The sequence below is a fragment of the Hyperolius riggenbachi genome, chromosome 10 (assembly GCF_040937935.1).
Source record: "Hyperolius riggenbachi isolate aHypRig1 chromosome 10, aHypRig1.pri, whole genome shotgun sequence".
NCBI lineage: Eukaryota > Metazoa > Chordata > Amphibia > Anura > Hyperoliidae > Hyperolius > Hyperolius riggenbachi.
The window spans coordinates 69,162,694-69,177,728 of record NC_090655.1 but is presented as its reverse complement, the minus strand read 5'-3'; the positions used below and the strand labels follow the sequence as shown (position 1 = coordinate 69,177,728).

The following is a 15,035-nucleotide window of genomic DNA, read 5'->3' as shown; positions in this document are numbered from 1 at the left end:
AGACATGTGTATGTACAATGTCAAGCACACAAATAACTATGCTATGTTCCTTTTTTTCTTTCTGTGCCTGAAAGAGTTAAAAATCAGGTATGCAGGTCAGACTATAGTGTAACCCTAAGTGATAAAGAATTGCAGTCGTAAAATCCTTTCCTAGCAGTAAATGACTTCTGAGAACAGGAAAGAGATAAAAAGGGGAAACAGCTCATAGATTTTAGCTTTGGCATACTTCAATGAATGTGTCATTGAGAAGAGGTAATGAAACAGTAAAAACTTAAAAAGTAGATTTAAATATAAAATAAAACTGTTGGATGACTAAAAAAAACAATATTTAGAAGAAGGAGGATAGATACAGTTGTTCATCTCATTAGTTTATTTTATATATTACTAAGATACTATATGTGACTCATCCAACACCAATACACTCTAAGCTATACAGATATACATAAAGAATGTATGACTCAGAGTGAGTTGGGTTAAACAAAAAAAAAAAGAAGCAGAACCCAAGTCCTAACTCAATGAGTCAAAAGATTGTCAAAAATATAAAAAATATTCATTTATTGATCTGTATTAAAACATGTATATAAAACATACAATTTAAGGGTCTGAGTGTCTGGGCAGCTGAGGGAAAAAGATGTTATAGCGCATTAACAATATAACTTCTTAGCACATAATATCTGCATGACATATCCTAGAGCAAAAGCAAATCCCATATAAATCACCAATAATTCAAAAAATGCAGCCCATGAAGGCTGTGAGACAACCTGTGAGTCCTTGATGGGAAAAATGCAGGGATGCAAAAAAAATATAGTGATGGCATAAAGCTATATTGAAGTTCCTGTCCACAAGCAGGCAACTATTAGTACATGGAATTCCAGAAAGTTCCACAGACAAAGTGCAAGATGCACAAATTTCCCAAGATGCTGTAATATCAAACTTCCTGTTCAAAAGCAGGCAGCTGTTATGCAATAAGTTGTTGACACAATGCAGCAATAGATGGAAGTAGAAAGGATGGCAAAATGTCAGTGAAAGGCTGACCTCAAGTTCCTGTCCAGAAGCAGGCAACTGTGTGCGGATGTAGTAATTAAATGCTGCAGCAGGGTAAATGCTTCACACTCATCACAGGCAATGTAGAACATCACATGTCATGTAGGCCTCTCCATGCAGTATAGCGAAGTTATAGCATCCAAAAAGTCAAAAATAGGACTCAATATGAGTAAGAGTTGTATAGTCCCAATGTGAGGCAAATGGTGAGCCTCAACATTATGATGAAAGAATATATGTAATTGCAGGCTTACGTCTCCTGTGTATATGTATCAGCCGCCATGGATGTCCTCCATAGAATAATTTGTCAGTAATGCTGTGATGGTTGAAGTCCTTGGGGAAGGTGAAGTAATGCGCCCCCCAGCTGCCTAGACCTTGTCTACCGGTTTCGCCGAATGATTCGGCTCCTCAGGACACAGACCGCCAGGTAGGTATGTCAGAAGCAGTCTCCGTGCGCCATAAATAGCGCCTACGCCGAGGCCCAGCACATGCCACTTCCGTGGGTGCGGCTTCTGCGCTCCCGCGTGGTCCGTCCTCCCGGAAGTGACACACCCGCGCATGCCCAATGCGCGCGTGTCATTACGGGAGGTAGCCTGGCAACAAATGGGATGCATGCAAACTGAATCCATCTAATCGCATATCTTTTAGTGGTGGTAAGGCGGGGCTTGCCCTCCGCTTGTCATGTTTGGGGTTGATCTGGGGGTGTGGGGGTCACTGGCAGTCTTCCCAATATAGGTTTGAATTTATATATATTTTTGCAGCCAAATGTATTTTGTTATCTTTTCTTTTTTCCTTTTCCATATTATTTTTTCACAATAAAAAAGTTTTCTCATTATGTGATATACTATAGTACTTTTGTACTGAATTTAATTAATTATATGATTTGGTTTATTGTTTTCTAACTTTATTGTATTTTTCAGAACAGTTTCCCCTTAAGAATCCGTTGTGCTGGATGTGAATGCGGCTTGGTGGCGTGCCTTCTTTATGTTTCCCCTTATTCCCTTGTCCTAGTCTTTCCCTTCCTTTCCTGGCCTGCCCCTTCACTGCCTCCGTATCTGGAACTTAGCCTGGCGGGGAGACAGGCGGCGCTGGACAGCACTAGTCCGCCCCTTGCCTTGCCCCCATTTGTTGCCAGGCTACCTCCCGTAATGACATGCGCGCATTGGGCATGCGCGGTTGCGTCACTTCCGGGAGGACGGACCACACGGGAGCACAGAAGCCGCGCCTATGGAAGTGGTGCGGGCTGACCCTCGGCGTAGGCGCCATTTGAGGGGCACGGAGACTGCTTCTGACATACCTACCTGGCGGTCTGTGTCCTGAGGAGCCAAATCATTCGGCGAAACCGGTAGACAAGGTCTGGGCAGCTGGGAGACGCATTACTTCACCTTCCCCAAGGACTTCAACCATCACAGCATTACTGACAAATTATTCTATGGAGGACATCCATGGCGGCTGATACATATACAGTACACAGGAGACGTAAGCCTGCAATTACATATATTCTTTCATCATAATGTTGAGGCTCACCATTTGCCTCACATTGGGACTATACAACTCTTACTCATATTGAGTCCTATTTTTGACTTTGTGGATGCTTTAACTTCGCTATACTGCATGGAGAGGCCTACATGAAATTTGTTGTTCTACATTGCCTGTGATGAGTGTGAAGCATTTACACTGCTGCAGCATTTAATTACTACATCTGCACACAGTTGCCCGCTTCTGGACAGGAACTTGAGGTCAGCCTTTCGCTGACATTTTGCCATCCTTTCTACTTCCATCTATTGCTGCATTGTGTCAACAACTTATTGCATAACAGTTGCCTGCTTTTGGACAGGAACTTTGATATTATACCATCCTGGGATTCTGCCAGTCCATTACCTTAATTTATTGCTGCATTGTGTGAACAGCTTACTGCACAACAGTTGCCTGCTTCTGGACAGGATCAGGGACCCCCGTTAAGCCGCGGGATAGCGGCAGTTTAGCAGGGGCACACATGCCCCTGCTATCTATGAGGTCTGAAGCGAGATTTATTCTCGCTTCAGACTCTCTTTAATCTTTATCCGATACAGAATATGAAATATGTTAAAATAACAGTAATAAAATCAAAAAATGGCGTCTATAACAATTATAACAAAAACATATTTACAGTCGTAATAAGCACAGTAAAACATTGTTAAACATTACAGATTTTTTACTACTATGATATCTAACCCTACTCTCACACAGAACCCTCCCTCTACTGATGTCTAACCCTAAACCTGCCCAGTGGTGCCTAACCCTAAAACTCCATTTGTGAGCTGGAAATAACATTATTACTATAAGCGATTTATTTCTAAGATAATACTTTTCAAAATGATCATTTACGATACTATAATTCTCAAAACAAATTTCAAAACGACTTAAAAAAAAGGTAAAACGATAATTTACAAAATGATAATTGTCAAAAGGAACAATATTAAAGGTAAAACAATATTTTTCAAAGCACTAATTCTCAAAACGCCCACATCTCTTGATTCCCTTATGATAGGCATATTTTTGTATAATTTGGATAAAACCTCATTATGTGTGAGCCACAGTGGGTACATAATAGAACCCAAAAAGACAGGTATTTCCCAACTCTACACTCCTGAGTAAACCAGGAAACTACCACTGCTATTAGCATCGCAGCATTGCTTTTCCAGTAATGAATGACGTCAACTGAAAGTCACCACTGATGTCTTATCTGCATTAGAATGTGAACTAACACTTTCTTTTGTTCAAGCCACATGCACTGGAATTGCGTGACGATCTTCCTGAGCTTTTACTGGTTTTTCCAGTAGATAAACCTCATCACAGTTCTTGGAAAAGCAAAAGTTACTGGGCTCCCTGTAAAGAGGCCCTGTGATGACATATAGTAGAATGCAGTAAATGATTCAGGATGCACGCTTTTACAGTAACTTTCCTGGTTTCAACACCAGTAATACTTCCTATATCTATACATTACAGAACAATCAAAATTTAGAGGGAGATTTATTAGCAAGTAGATTTGATGGGAAGGGTTAAGGTGGCTATACATCTATCGACTTGGCAGCCGATCGACCATCAGATTCGATAATTATCGAGTCGGATGAAAATCGGTGCCGCCAAAATTCCCAATCAGCGATGTGACCAATTTTGGGCTGGAATTGGTTGCATGTATTGATCGGACACACTGCAAGAAGTCGGGCCATCGTGATTGGATTGGATGCATGCTGGTAACAGTCAGCAATATCAGGACCAGCAACTAGTGCGCTGAAACCCCCGACGATGTTCCCCCATTGTATAAAGGTAACCCCCTTGTGTGCATTTATACATTACCTGTTCTGCATTGCCCACCGCGCAGTACCCGTCTTCGGGAATCCCCCACTTTTCCATTAATGGTATACAAACCGCCGGCATGGCTCATGTGTGACGTCACAAACTCGCGACATGCTATAAGCTGGTGGCATGTATAGGGCTAATGGAAGAGTGGGGATTCCGAAGATGAATGGGCACTGTGCTGTGGGTGACCAGAATAGGTAATGTATAAATGAACAAACAGGGGGTATATTTATAGACTAGGGGGGCAGCAGCAAGGTGGCAAATGCGGCAGACTCAGGCAATTCATGCTGAAATCAATGAGGAATCAGCCTGCGGTGTATGGGCAGCCGAAAGCTCTCTCTCTAACCAGATTCAATCAGAGAGAGTTTTGTCTCTTGCTCAAATCTGCCCATCATCGCTAGATGTATGGGGACCCTTAGTTTTCTTCTAGGTGATATTCTCATGCCATATCTTTAAAATGCCTTTTAAAATGTAACTGCTGGACATAAAATCAAAAATCAATTCTTTATTTTTATCTGGTAAACAAGTAATAAGGATGCTAATCAGGCAATCCAAAAGTTAAAATCTCTATTACTTTTCTTGTTTATAAATGATCATTCCCCAGTTTACCTGACTCTTATTTGGTACACAAAAGGAAGTTGCAGGGCATGCTGGGTTGTCCTTTTTTGCTTCTCTTCTTCCCCTCAGACTTAACTAATGCAGCCTTATTGGCTGAAGCCTCTTTCCCTCCTGTTTACCCCTCGACACCTCTGTTCCTCTCTGATTGGCCAATATTTCTCATGCTGAGACAATGCACTTTCTATGGTGAAGGGTGGGCACTGCATACACAATCAGGCAGAGGAGAGGAAGGGGGGAAATGACATCAGGATTGGCTTCAAAATAGCCACAGTTAAAATGGGAAATGCTAAGAAGGATTTTCTTTTTTTTACTGTAAAAAAATCCCCTCAAATCAAAATGTGGACAGTGCAATGCATTTGTTATGTAAGTAGAGCAAGTATTTATCTACTTATGTATGTGGGTTTTTTTTTTCTGAGATAGTGTGACTGACAGCTCCTCTTTAACCTCCCTGGCGTTCAATTTCCCCAGGATTTCTGTGCAAATAGTGATAAAATGTATTTTTAAAACTTTTTTTTCCTGTAACTTGCCAAAATGTGTCAAGCAAGGGTCTAGTATACAGTGCAGGAGAGTATTGATGTGTATGCACGTTTATACTGTTCACAGCATGATTTTATGGACGGCTATATCTGTCAATACTTAAGCCACCAACAAGCAAGAAAATACTAGGAATAATTTTGATAGTACTTTTTCACCTACTTTTTAGTACTTTTTCAATTGCAGAGTGCTGAAAAGTTATTTTAAACAGAAGATGAAAAATGATTTCCTAGGAGAAAATGGAGAAGGAAAAAAAAAACGAAATAAGGGCCTGATTGGGAGGAACTGTCACTGGAGATAAAGATTATTTTATCTGTATCAGATTTACAAAAAAAAAAAAATACATGTCAGATCTAAATAGTTTAAAACTAACTATAAACTACTCTTCCCACAACGATTATTTAAAAAAAACTTTCCCCAATGACCATTAGAGATGAACAATAAAAGATGATTTTACATAGAGAAGAGGGTGTAGGCAGCGCTTCCAAATACAGAAGGCTGCACCTGAGCTGATTTAGCTGCAAAGAAGTGCAGAGCTCCAATGGACTATATTACACAACATGCATTCAAACAGGTACAGCAATGGAGGGCGTTAGCTTCAGCAATAATGTGTGCACAAATCATTCCTACTAGACTTCCCCCCGGCGTTGACGTGCCCCCTCGGGGAAGACCTAACCACTAACCTAACATTAGAAGCATAACTTACCTGGTGCGACTTATCATACAATGGTATACACATTTCTTCAAGACAAACAAAAATGACAGTGCTCACAGGCTGCAACTGGCTTATAAACCATCAGGGGTGTGTACAGACCCCCACGGGCTAAATACACGCCTTGAATCAAAATCAGATGCAAAATTATTCAAATTAAGTGCAAATGTTTGTGCTAGTCCCTAATCTAAAATTTGAATGCAAATTGGATGCAGGCTAGCACATAAATTTGCACTTAATTTGCATAATTTTGCATCTGATTTGGATTCAAGGTGTGTATTTAGCCCCTGGGGGTCTGTACACACCCCTGATGGTTTATAAGCCAGTTGCAGCCTGTGAGCGCTGTCATTTTTGTTTGTCTGTCTTGAAGAAATGTGTATACCATTGTATGATAAGTCGCACCAGGTAAGTTATGCTTCTAATGTTAGGTTAGTGGTTAGGTCTTCTCCGAGGGGGCACGTCACCGCCGTGGGGAAGTCTAGTAGGAATGATTTGTGCACACATTATTGCTGAAGCTAACGCCCTCCATTGCTGTACCTGTTTGAATGCATGTTGTGTAATATAGTCCATTGGAGCTCTGCACTTCTTTGCAGCTAAGTCAACTCAGGTGCAGCCTTCTGTATTTGGAAGCGCTGCCTACACCCTCTTCTCTATGTAAAATGTTCTAAGTATACTTGTGGTAGCCTGCATCCAATCTGCATTCAAATTTTAGATTAGGGACTAGCACATAAATTTGCACTTAATTTGCATAATTTTGCATCTGATTTGGATTCAAGGCGTGTATTTAGCCCCTGGGGGTCTGTACGTGCCCCTGATGGTTTATAAGCCAGTTGCAGCCTGTGAGCGCTGTCATTTTTGTTTGTCTGTCAATAAAAGATGATTATTGCTTACTTTGCCCGATTTGCCTGGCCGATCATTTCGGCCGACAATCATTAATAATCTACTGTGTGTACAGACAAATCAGCAGATCATGAACTACATCAATTTCACTTCCGCCTGCGCACGCACTTTCTCCCTTTAATTATCACATGTGCTGAACATGATATATGCACAAAATCCTGTACATGATGGGGAGGTACAAAATGTTGGTTGCCGTCCTTGATTATTGATCGTTAGTTTTCAACAATTTCACTTAGACATATATACAAGCCTAAAGGACCACTATCACAAAAAAAATGTCAAATTTGAAATACATGTAAACACATACAAATATGAAGTACATTTTTTTCAGAGTAAAATGATCTAAAAATTACTTTTCTCCTATGTTGCTGTCACTTATGGTAGGTAGTAAAAATCTGACAGAACCAACAGGTTTTGGACTTGTCCATCTCTTCATGGGGGATTCTCAGCATGGCTTTTATCCTATATAATACAAACCCTATGTCTCTGCATCCTCCTGTGTCCCTGCTCCCAGACTTCACAGTTTTCTGTCTGAGAACCTCATTGCACTGTGGGAAATAACAGCTTTTTCCAACTGCCAAGCAAGCAACATCTCCCTGTGTGCATATACTTCGGACAGCGGTGGGGGACGGGTGAGCGGGAAGCATCGGTATGCGCTGTGCTGGGGTTTCGCAGCCGTGGCCTAGCGCCCATTTTAAAGGGGCGGGCCTTTTTACTAGTTCTTTATAAAGGCACTCCCTGAAGAGGAGTTATTAAAAAAATGATAGGCAGCTGCTCTATGCACACTTTTTTTGGCAGTTGGATGGAGCAACTGCCATTTACTAAGTGCTTTTGAAAATAAAGAAAACCCTGAGAATCCCCCATGAGGAGGCGGGCTAGTCCAAAACCTGTTGGTTCTGTCAGTGACTGTAAGTGACAGCAACATAGGAGAAAAGTAATTTATGGCTCATTTTACTCAGGAAGAAACATACTTCTTATTTGTATGTGTTTACATGTATTTGAAATGTTATGATTTCATGATAGTGGTCCTTTAACCCCTGTGGCGGACACTAATGTTACGGGATGTGATATGCACAAGAAGGAGCAGCTGGACACTTGCAGCGACCGGATAGGTGAGAGATGTTAATGCACAGCACCGGGGAAGCACATTAACATTTGAGGGGACAGAGCAGCGGCCCAGGAGTTTCGTCACATTTGTTGCTTGTCCCGATATCGCACGCCACTACAGTTGCGCACCTGATAAACCACATCAGTCTGAGGTTTTCCTGCTTGCACGTCCCATATATTTGACCAATTTTGGTACGAGATCAGGGATCGGGCATGCTTATTGTAGCACGATTTTAATCCGATTGGATAAAATTATTAAATCGGTTGGTGGATCAGGCCACAAATTTGGTAGATGTATGGGCTCCTTAACAATTTCAAGAGATACTACACCATTTAGCAGTAGTGGTGTTGAGAATTAAAGGGGAACTCCGTGTCTGCATGCAAGTGGGGTTGTCGTGGCGTTTAAAGAGTACCTACTGTACATTATAAATTACAGTTTGCTTTAAACCTAATAAGTTGCCAAGATATAAAAAATCACCCATGAAACAGTCTGATTTTCTCACCCCCAGGGTCCGTATTCCACATATAATCTTGAAATCCCTGCTCCCAGTGTGAAATTGGGCTCAGGGCATTTTTTTTCTTTCCAAACTATAGGTGCAAGGGATGCTGGGGGATTGATGTCATAACTCCACCCCTCATGTCTATGTGATCTAATCTAGGCAGGCAGACAGACATCTGAAATAAGAATTATAGCAAACAGACATAAGGCTGCTCCAGTTTCCCTGTCTTTTCTCTGTGCTACAGTTTGTGAAAAGAGAAGTAATTTGATCCAGGCAGGCAGACAGCAGCAGGGGAGGGAGGGGCAGGGGAGGGAACCAGGCTGAAGAGGTGGGCACAATGCTTTCAGCTTCAGGAGGAATAAGGAAGTGCTACATACAGATATAAATGTGAGTCTGTTCTATCCAATAAGATGTACCAGATATCAATGTTATATGTTCATCTAACTGTGCCTAGACTACATATATGTATTGCCATTCAGACCTTTTTGTGACTAGAGGTAGTCTTGAAATATTATTTGAGATGCACTCTGCTTGTGTTTTACATTCTTCTATCTTAATCTTTGTATTTGCAGCATTTTACTAGTACCGTGTTTAAACACAGTTTTCTTAATAAAAGATTTGAGCGATTCTAAATTGTCTTTTTTATGGACAATTGTAAAGATTTGGATGTTGATAGCTGCTGGCTGGGATCTTTAGGGCCCTAATTTATCCATATAGTGCTCTATATGTTTTATGTAGCCCCGCCCTCCCAGTGATGTTTAGCTTAGGCTAATTAGATATGTGGAATTCTCCTCCCAGAGCATTCTGGGAGACCAGTTATATTTTCTACTGGCTTTACTAACAAGGGGACCCCAGATGCCTGCCCCCTCCCGAAGTGCGGTATAGGGTCAGGGAGGCGCCCTAGGACTAGTATACCGGCATGGGTTTCTCTTGTCTATATAAAGTGAAAAAGAGACAGCTTACCTCAATCATGGAGTCATATTAAGTATAAAATGTTATTTATTCCTAACAAATAGATATAAGTGTAGACAACGTGTTTCACGGGTCTCTGTCCGCTTTCTCAGGTCAATAGACAGGCACACCCACTACGCACACAACTTTTAAAGGTGTTTATTGACCTGAGGAAGTGGGCAGAGACGTGTGAAATGCATTGTCTACACTTATATCTATTTGTTAGGAATAAAGAACATTATATACTTAATATGACTCCATGATTAAGGTAAGCTGCCTCTTTTTCATTTTATATAGACAAGAGAAACCTATGCCGTTATACCAGTCCCTGTTGCAGCTGGGCCTAGTTGCTGTACTGTGCCAGGCCCACACTCTGTATTACCATTGCATATCTTGTCACTGATATTTGTGATTTAACTTACTAAAGCATAGCTGTCTTTGTGGGTGACACTGTATAAATAGAGCCCACAGACAGTTGCCAGTCAGGCCAGCTGGGATTTGTAGTCCCACACCGTATTACCATACAATTGCATATCTTTTCACTGTAGTTGTGATTTAACTTACTAAACCCACAGACAGTTGCAAGCCAGGCCAGCTGGGATTTGTAGTCTCACCACTGGCAGCACACTCTGTTATACCAGATATGACGGCTTTGTCGGCTCAGGCAGGAATGTGCTGCTCTATTGTGATAGGCAGAAGCTTTACACACCCTCTCCAAGCCCCCTCCAGGTTCTGTGTGAATCACAGCCTGAGCTCCTCTCAGCCTATCACAATCTGGTTAGCAGCCATGTATTTTGTTTGTAAACACTGCCTAAAACTGGCAACTACAAGCCAGGATTGCAGAAGGGAGTGGCAGAAACAGCACAGAGGGGCCCAGGAGAACATAATGAATAGAATGGTATGCTTTTTATTGTAAGAATTTTATAGTACAGGTTCTCTTTAAACCTACAGGTCCAGGGACGCCCAACCGTGTGGAGGGACCATCCCGGTGGTCTGACCAACTACCCTCTAGAGTTGGGCCGAACAGTTCGCCTGGCGAACCTCTCTGGGCCTCTTACTACTTCCGGGTCGCAATGACCCGGAGTAGTACGCCTGCGCTGCCCGGCGGAGCGCGTCCTAGATCGCGCTCCCATTGCCGGGCGCTCTCTGCGCATGAGCGTGATGTCACTCATGACGTCACGCACATGCGCAGAGAGTGCCCGGCAACGGGAGTGCGATCTAGGACGCGCTCCGCCGGGCAGCGCAGGCGTACTACTCCGGGTCATTGCGACCCGGAAGTAGTAAGAGGCCCATGAATTTAGAGATGTTCGCCGGCGAACGGTTCGGGAACCGTTCGCCACATCTCTACTACCCTCCCCTGGTGAATTCGTGAGTATAGAGGTACTGATGTACATTTTACCAATTTTCACAAAGTGTTAAACATGAAATAACAATGAAACCATGAAAAAGTCCTTTGTTAGAATAAATTAACCATAAAAATGTACCTTTGGTTACTCCCACCACAGTATCCTTGGAAATGTCTCACGCCAATATCCTCTCAGACCATTGGAAATCCTTTCAGGGTTAATGTGCAGCAGTGCGACAGTGCAGGGGTGGCCAGGGGTGTCACAGGGTAGGGTACTGTGGGTTCCCTGTCCTGCGTGCCTTGGGGCAGAATGCCAGATACATCACACGGGTGTGCATCCTTTTTCCTGTTCAATGAGTGAGAAATGTGTCACTTAGAATAATAGCCTAAATAGACACCAAATGGTTTACACAGGTGAGCTTCCTTTTCTATGTTCAGAGTGTGGTAAATGGTTCAATTGGAAAGACAGGCAATATTGTACACCAGAGAAGTCACACAAGTAAATGTCCTTATTCCTGTTCAGAGTGTGGGAATTGTTTCAGTGATAAAGGAGAGCTGTTGAAACAGCAAATAATTCATATGGATGAGCATCCTTTTTCCTGTTCAGAGTGTGAGAAATGTTTCAGTAGCAAAAGAAAAGTTGTTATACAGCAGAGAATTAACACCCATGAGCGTCCTTTTTCCTGTTCAGAGTGTGTGAAAAGTTCAATTTGAAAAATAACCTTCTAGTACACCAGAAAATGCACACATATGAGAGTCATAGTTCATGTTCAGAGTGTGGGAAATGTTTCAGTCAGAAAGACAGGCTTTTTGTACACCAGAGAAGTCCCACAAGTGAATGTCTTATCCCTGTCTAGAGTGTGGAAAATATTTCAGAGATAAAGGAGAGCTTTTGAAATACCAGAAAATGCATATAGATGATCATCCTTTTTCCTGTTCAGAGTGTGAGAAATGCTTCAGTAGCAAAAGAAACCTTGTTATACACCAGAGAATTAACACATGTGAGCATCATTACTCCTGTTCAGAGTGTGGGAAAAGTTCAATTTGAAAAAGTAACCTTCTAGTACACCAGAAAATGCACATAGATAAGAGTCATAGTTCATGTTCAGAGTGTGGGAAATGTTTCAGTCAGAAAGACAGGCTTCTTGTACAGAGAAGTCACACAAGTGAATGTCCTTATCCTTGTCTAGAGTGTGGGAAATGTTTCAGTTATAAAGGAGAGCTTTTGAAACAGAAAATGCATAGGGATGAGACTACTATTTCCTGTTCAGAGTGTGAGAAATGTTTCAGTAGCAAAGGAAACCTTGTTATACACCAGAGAATTAACACCTGTGAGCATCCTTTTTCCTGTTCAGACTGTCAAAAATGTTCATTTGGGAAATGGTCAATTTGAAAAATAACCTTCTTGTACACCAGAAAATACACACAGGTGAGAGTCCTCATTCATGTTCGGAGTGTGGGAAATGTTTTAGTAGCAATGGCATCCTTGTCAAAACCAGAGGATTCACATAGGTGAGCATCCTTTTTCCTGATCAGAGTGTGGGAAATGTTTAATGTATTAAAAAGATCTTGTTAGACACCAGAGAGCTTCACATCGACAGCTTATTTCTGTATAGGGTGTAGCAAATGTTTACACACATGTTTAGGTGAGCATCTTTTTTCCTGTTCAGCGTGTGGGAAATGTTTCAGTAGCAAAGGAATCCTTGTTAAAACCCAGAGTATTTGCACGTGGGAACATCCTTTTTCCTGTTCAGATTATGGGAAATGTTTCATTTATAAATAAACATTTCTTGAAGAAATGTTGCAGGAACACGTTTTTCTATGTGCACAGTGTTTAAAACCACTGAAGAATTTCTCACACTCTGAATGGAAAAAGGGAAGCATCCCCTTTCCTTTCCTTCCCCACTGTGTGTTGTTTTCTCATTTAAACATTTCCTGCCCAAGGAACAAGATAGAAGATATTTTTGTAACTGATACATTTCCCACACTCTGAACAGGGAAAAGGTAGCTCACCTATGCAACGTATCTGGTTTTAACAAGGCTTCCTTTGCTACTGAAACATTTCCCGTACTCTGAATGGGACAAAGGATACTTACCCATATGAATATTATGCTGTTTCAAAAACTCTACTTACACATTCTGAACAGAAATAACTAAGCTTCTGAAACAGCACATAATTAACACAGGTGAGTATCCTTTTTTCCTGTTCAGAGTGTGGGAAATGTTTCAGTTATAAATAGTATCTTCTTAGGGACCAGAGAGCTCACACACATCATCAGCGTGTTTCTGTTCAGAGTGTAAGAAATGTTTCACTCTGAAGGAGAGCTTTGTTCCACACATTGAACATCCCTCTACTGATCTGTGGGCAGCAAATGTTTAAATGACAAAACAACAGAGAAGTCACGTAATGGAGAAGGAAAGGGAATGGGATGCACACATTTCCTGTTTAGAGTGTAAACATTTGCTACACCCTATACAGAAATAAGCTGTTGATGTGAAGCTCTCTGGTGCCTAACAAGGTCTTTTTAATACATTAAACATTTCCCACACTCTGATCAGGAAAAAGGATGCTCACCTATGTGAATCCTCTGGTTTTTGACAAGGATGCCATTGCTACTGAAACATTTCCCACATTCTGAACATGAATGAGGATTCCCACCTGTGTGGATTTTCTGGTGTACAAGGTACATTTTCTTATTGACCATTTCCCACACTCTGAACAGAAAAAAGGACATTAACAGGTGTTCATTCTCTGGTGTGAATAAGGCTTCCTTTCCTACTACAACATTTCTCACATTCTGAACAGGGAAAAGGATCCTCACCCATATCAATTATCTGCTGTTTTAGAGGCTCTCCTTTATCACTGAAACATATCCCACACTCTGAACAGGAATAAGGACATTCACTTGTGTGATTTATCTGGTGTGCAAGAAGCCTATCTCTCCAACTGAAACATTTCTCACACTCTGAATAGGAATAAAGAGATTCACTTATGTGAATTCTCTGGTGGGGGGACTCCAGCTTTCTCAGCAGTGATCTGTAGCCGCCCAGTGCAACAACAGCTTGACAGGTGAGCACCAACAAATAAACCAACACAATGGGTCAGATCACATAAAATTCTATTTTAATCCAATAGAAACATCTGCATAAAAAGCTAGTAGGTAACAGATACTCACCTTCTGGGTCCTTGCACACAGGACCCAAATGCATATATGCGCCTTTAAGTAGTATGCATGTAAAGTGCAATGTGCAGTCCTTCTCGGAGAGTCTATGCCCACGTCTCCACTCCCTACCAGGATGCCCTTGATGATGGCTGTCGCCAAAACCTGGTAGGGAGTGAAGACGTGGGCATATACTCTCTGAGAAGGATTGCACATTGCACTTTAGGTGCATACTACTTAAAGGGAAGTATGCACCAGAGATGTTATCTTGACACATTCACTCTAGATAATCTCTTTGAAGAAATTGTCCTAATTATCCACCCCCTCTGTTGATAAAAAAGGTCTTGTTTACTTCTTGGTAATGACTACAATTAAACAATTACCAAGTCCTTAGCTTCCTGAAATCTCTGTGGCCTGGGACAGATGGGCAGGCCTGCTGAAGTAGGCTAATAAAACTACTTTAAATGTAAAATAAAAGGTAAAATGGAAGTTTATTTTAACAATGAGACATATTGTTGGCGTGCATTTTTTATGTGCTATTGAGATACACTGTGTGCTAAAAATGGTGCTCGGTTCACTTTAAAGGTGCATATATGCACCTGGGTCCTGTGTGCAAGGACCCAGAATGTGAGTACTGTATCTGTTACCTACTACCTTTTTATGCAGATGTTTTTATTGCATTAAAATTGGATTATATGTGATCTGACCCATTGTGTTGGTTGATTTGGAGGTAGTCACCTGTTGTTGCACTGGGTGGCTACAGATCACTGCTGATAAGAGAGCTGAGGAATATTGTTCCTTGTGGATTAGGGATCCTCTGGCAG

General features: G+C 41.6%; 2 protein-coding genes across 3 annotated transcripts in view; one reads left to right on the top strand and one right to left on the bottom strand.

Annotated features, from left to right (window-relative positions):
- Positions 1 to 11,376, bottom strand: part of LOC137536358 (pancreatic lipase-related protein 2-like) — a 63,599-nt gene extending 52,223 nt beyond the window's left edge. The window contains exon 1 of one of the 2 annotated variants that reach the window (XM_068258542.1): positions 11,190 to 11,376. Coding sequence is in view for 1 of the 2 variants with exons in the window: in XM_068258540.1 (XP_068114641.1) it covers positions 7,625 to 7,639 (15 nt within the window). In the remaining variant the exon portion in view is untranslated. Of the gene's footprint in view, positions 1 to 7,624; positions 7,668 to 11,189 lie in introns of those variants that run through there. The other variant, XM_068258540.1, reaches the window with a different exon arrangement.
- A 749-nt stretch (positions 11,377 to 12,125) lies between these two features.
- Positions 12,126 to 12,443, top strand: LOC137536677 (gastrula zinc finger protein XlCGF17.1-like). The gene has a single exon (XM_068258913.1). It carries the CDS (start codon positions 12,126 to 12,128, stop codon positions 12,441 to 12,443), a length of 318 nt encoding a protein of 105 aa, XP_068115014.1.
- Positions 12,444 to 15,035: the final 2,592 nt, after the last annotated feature.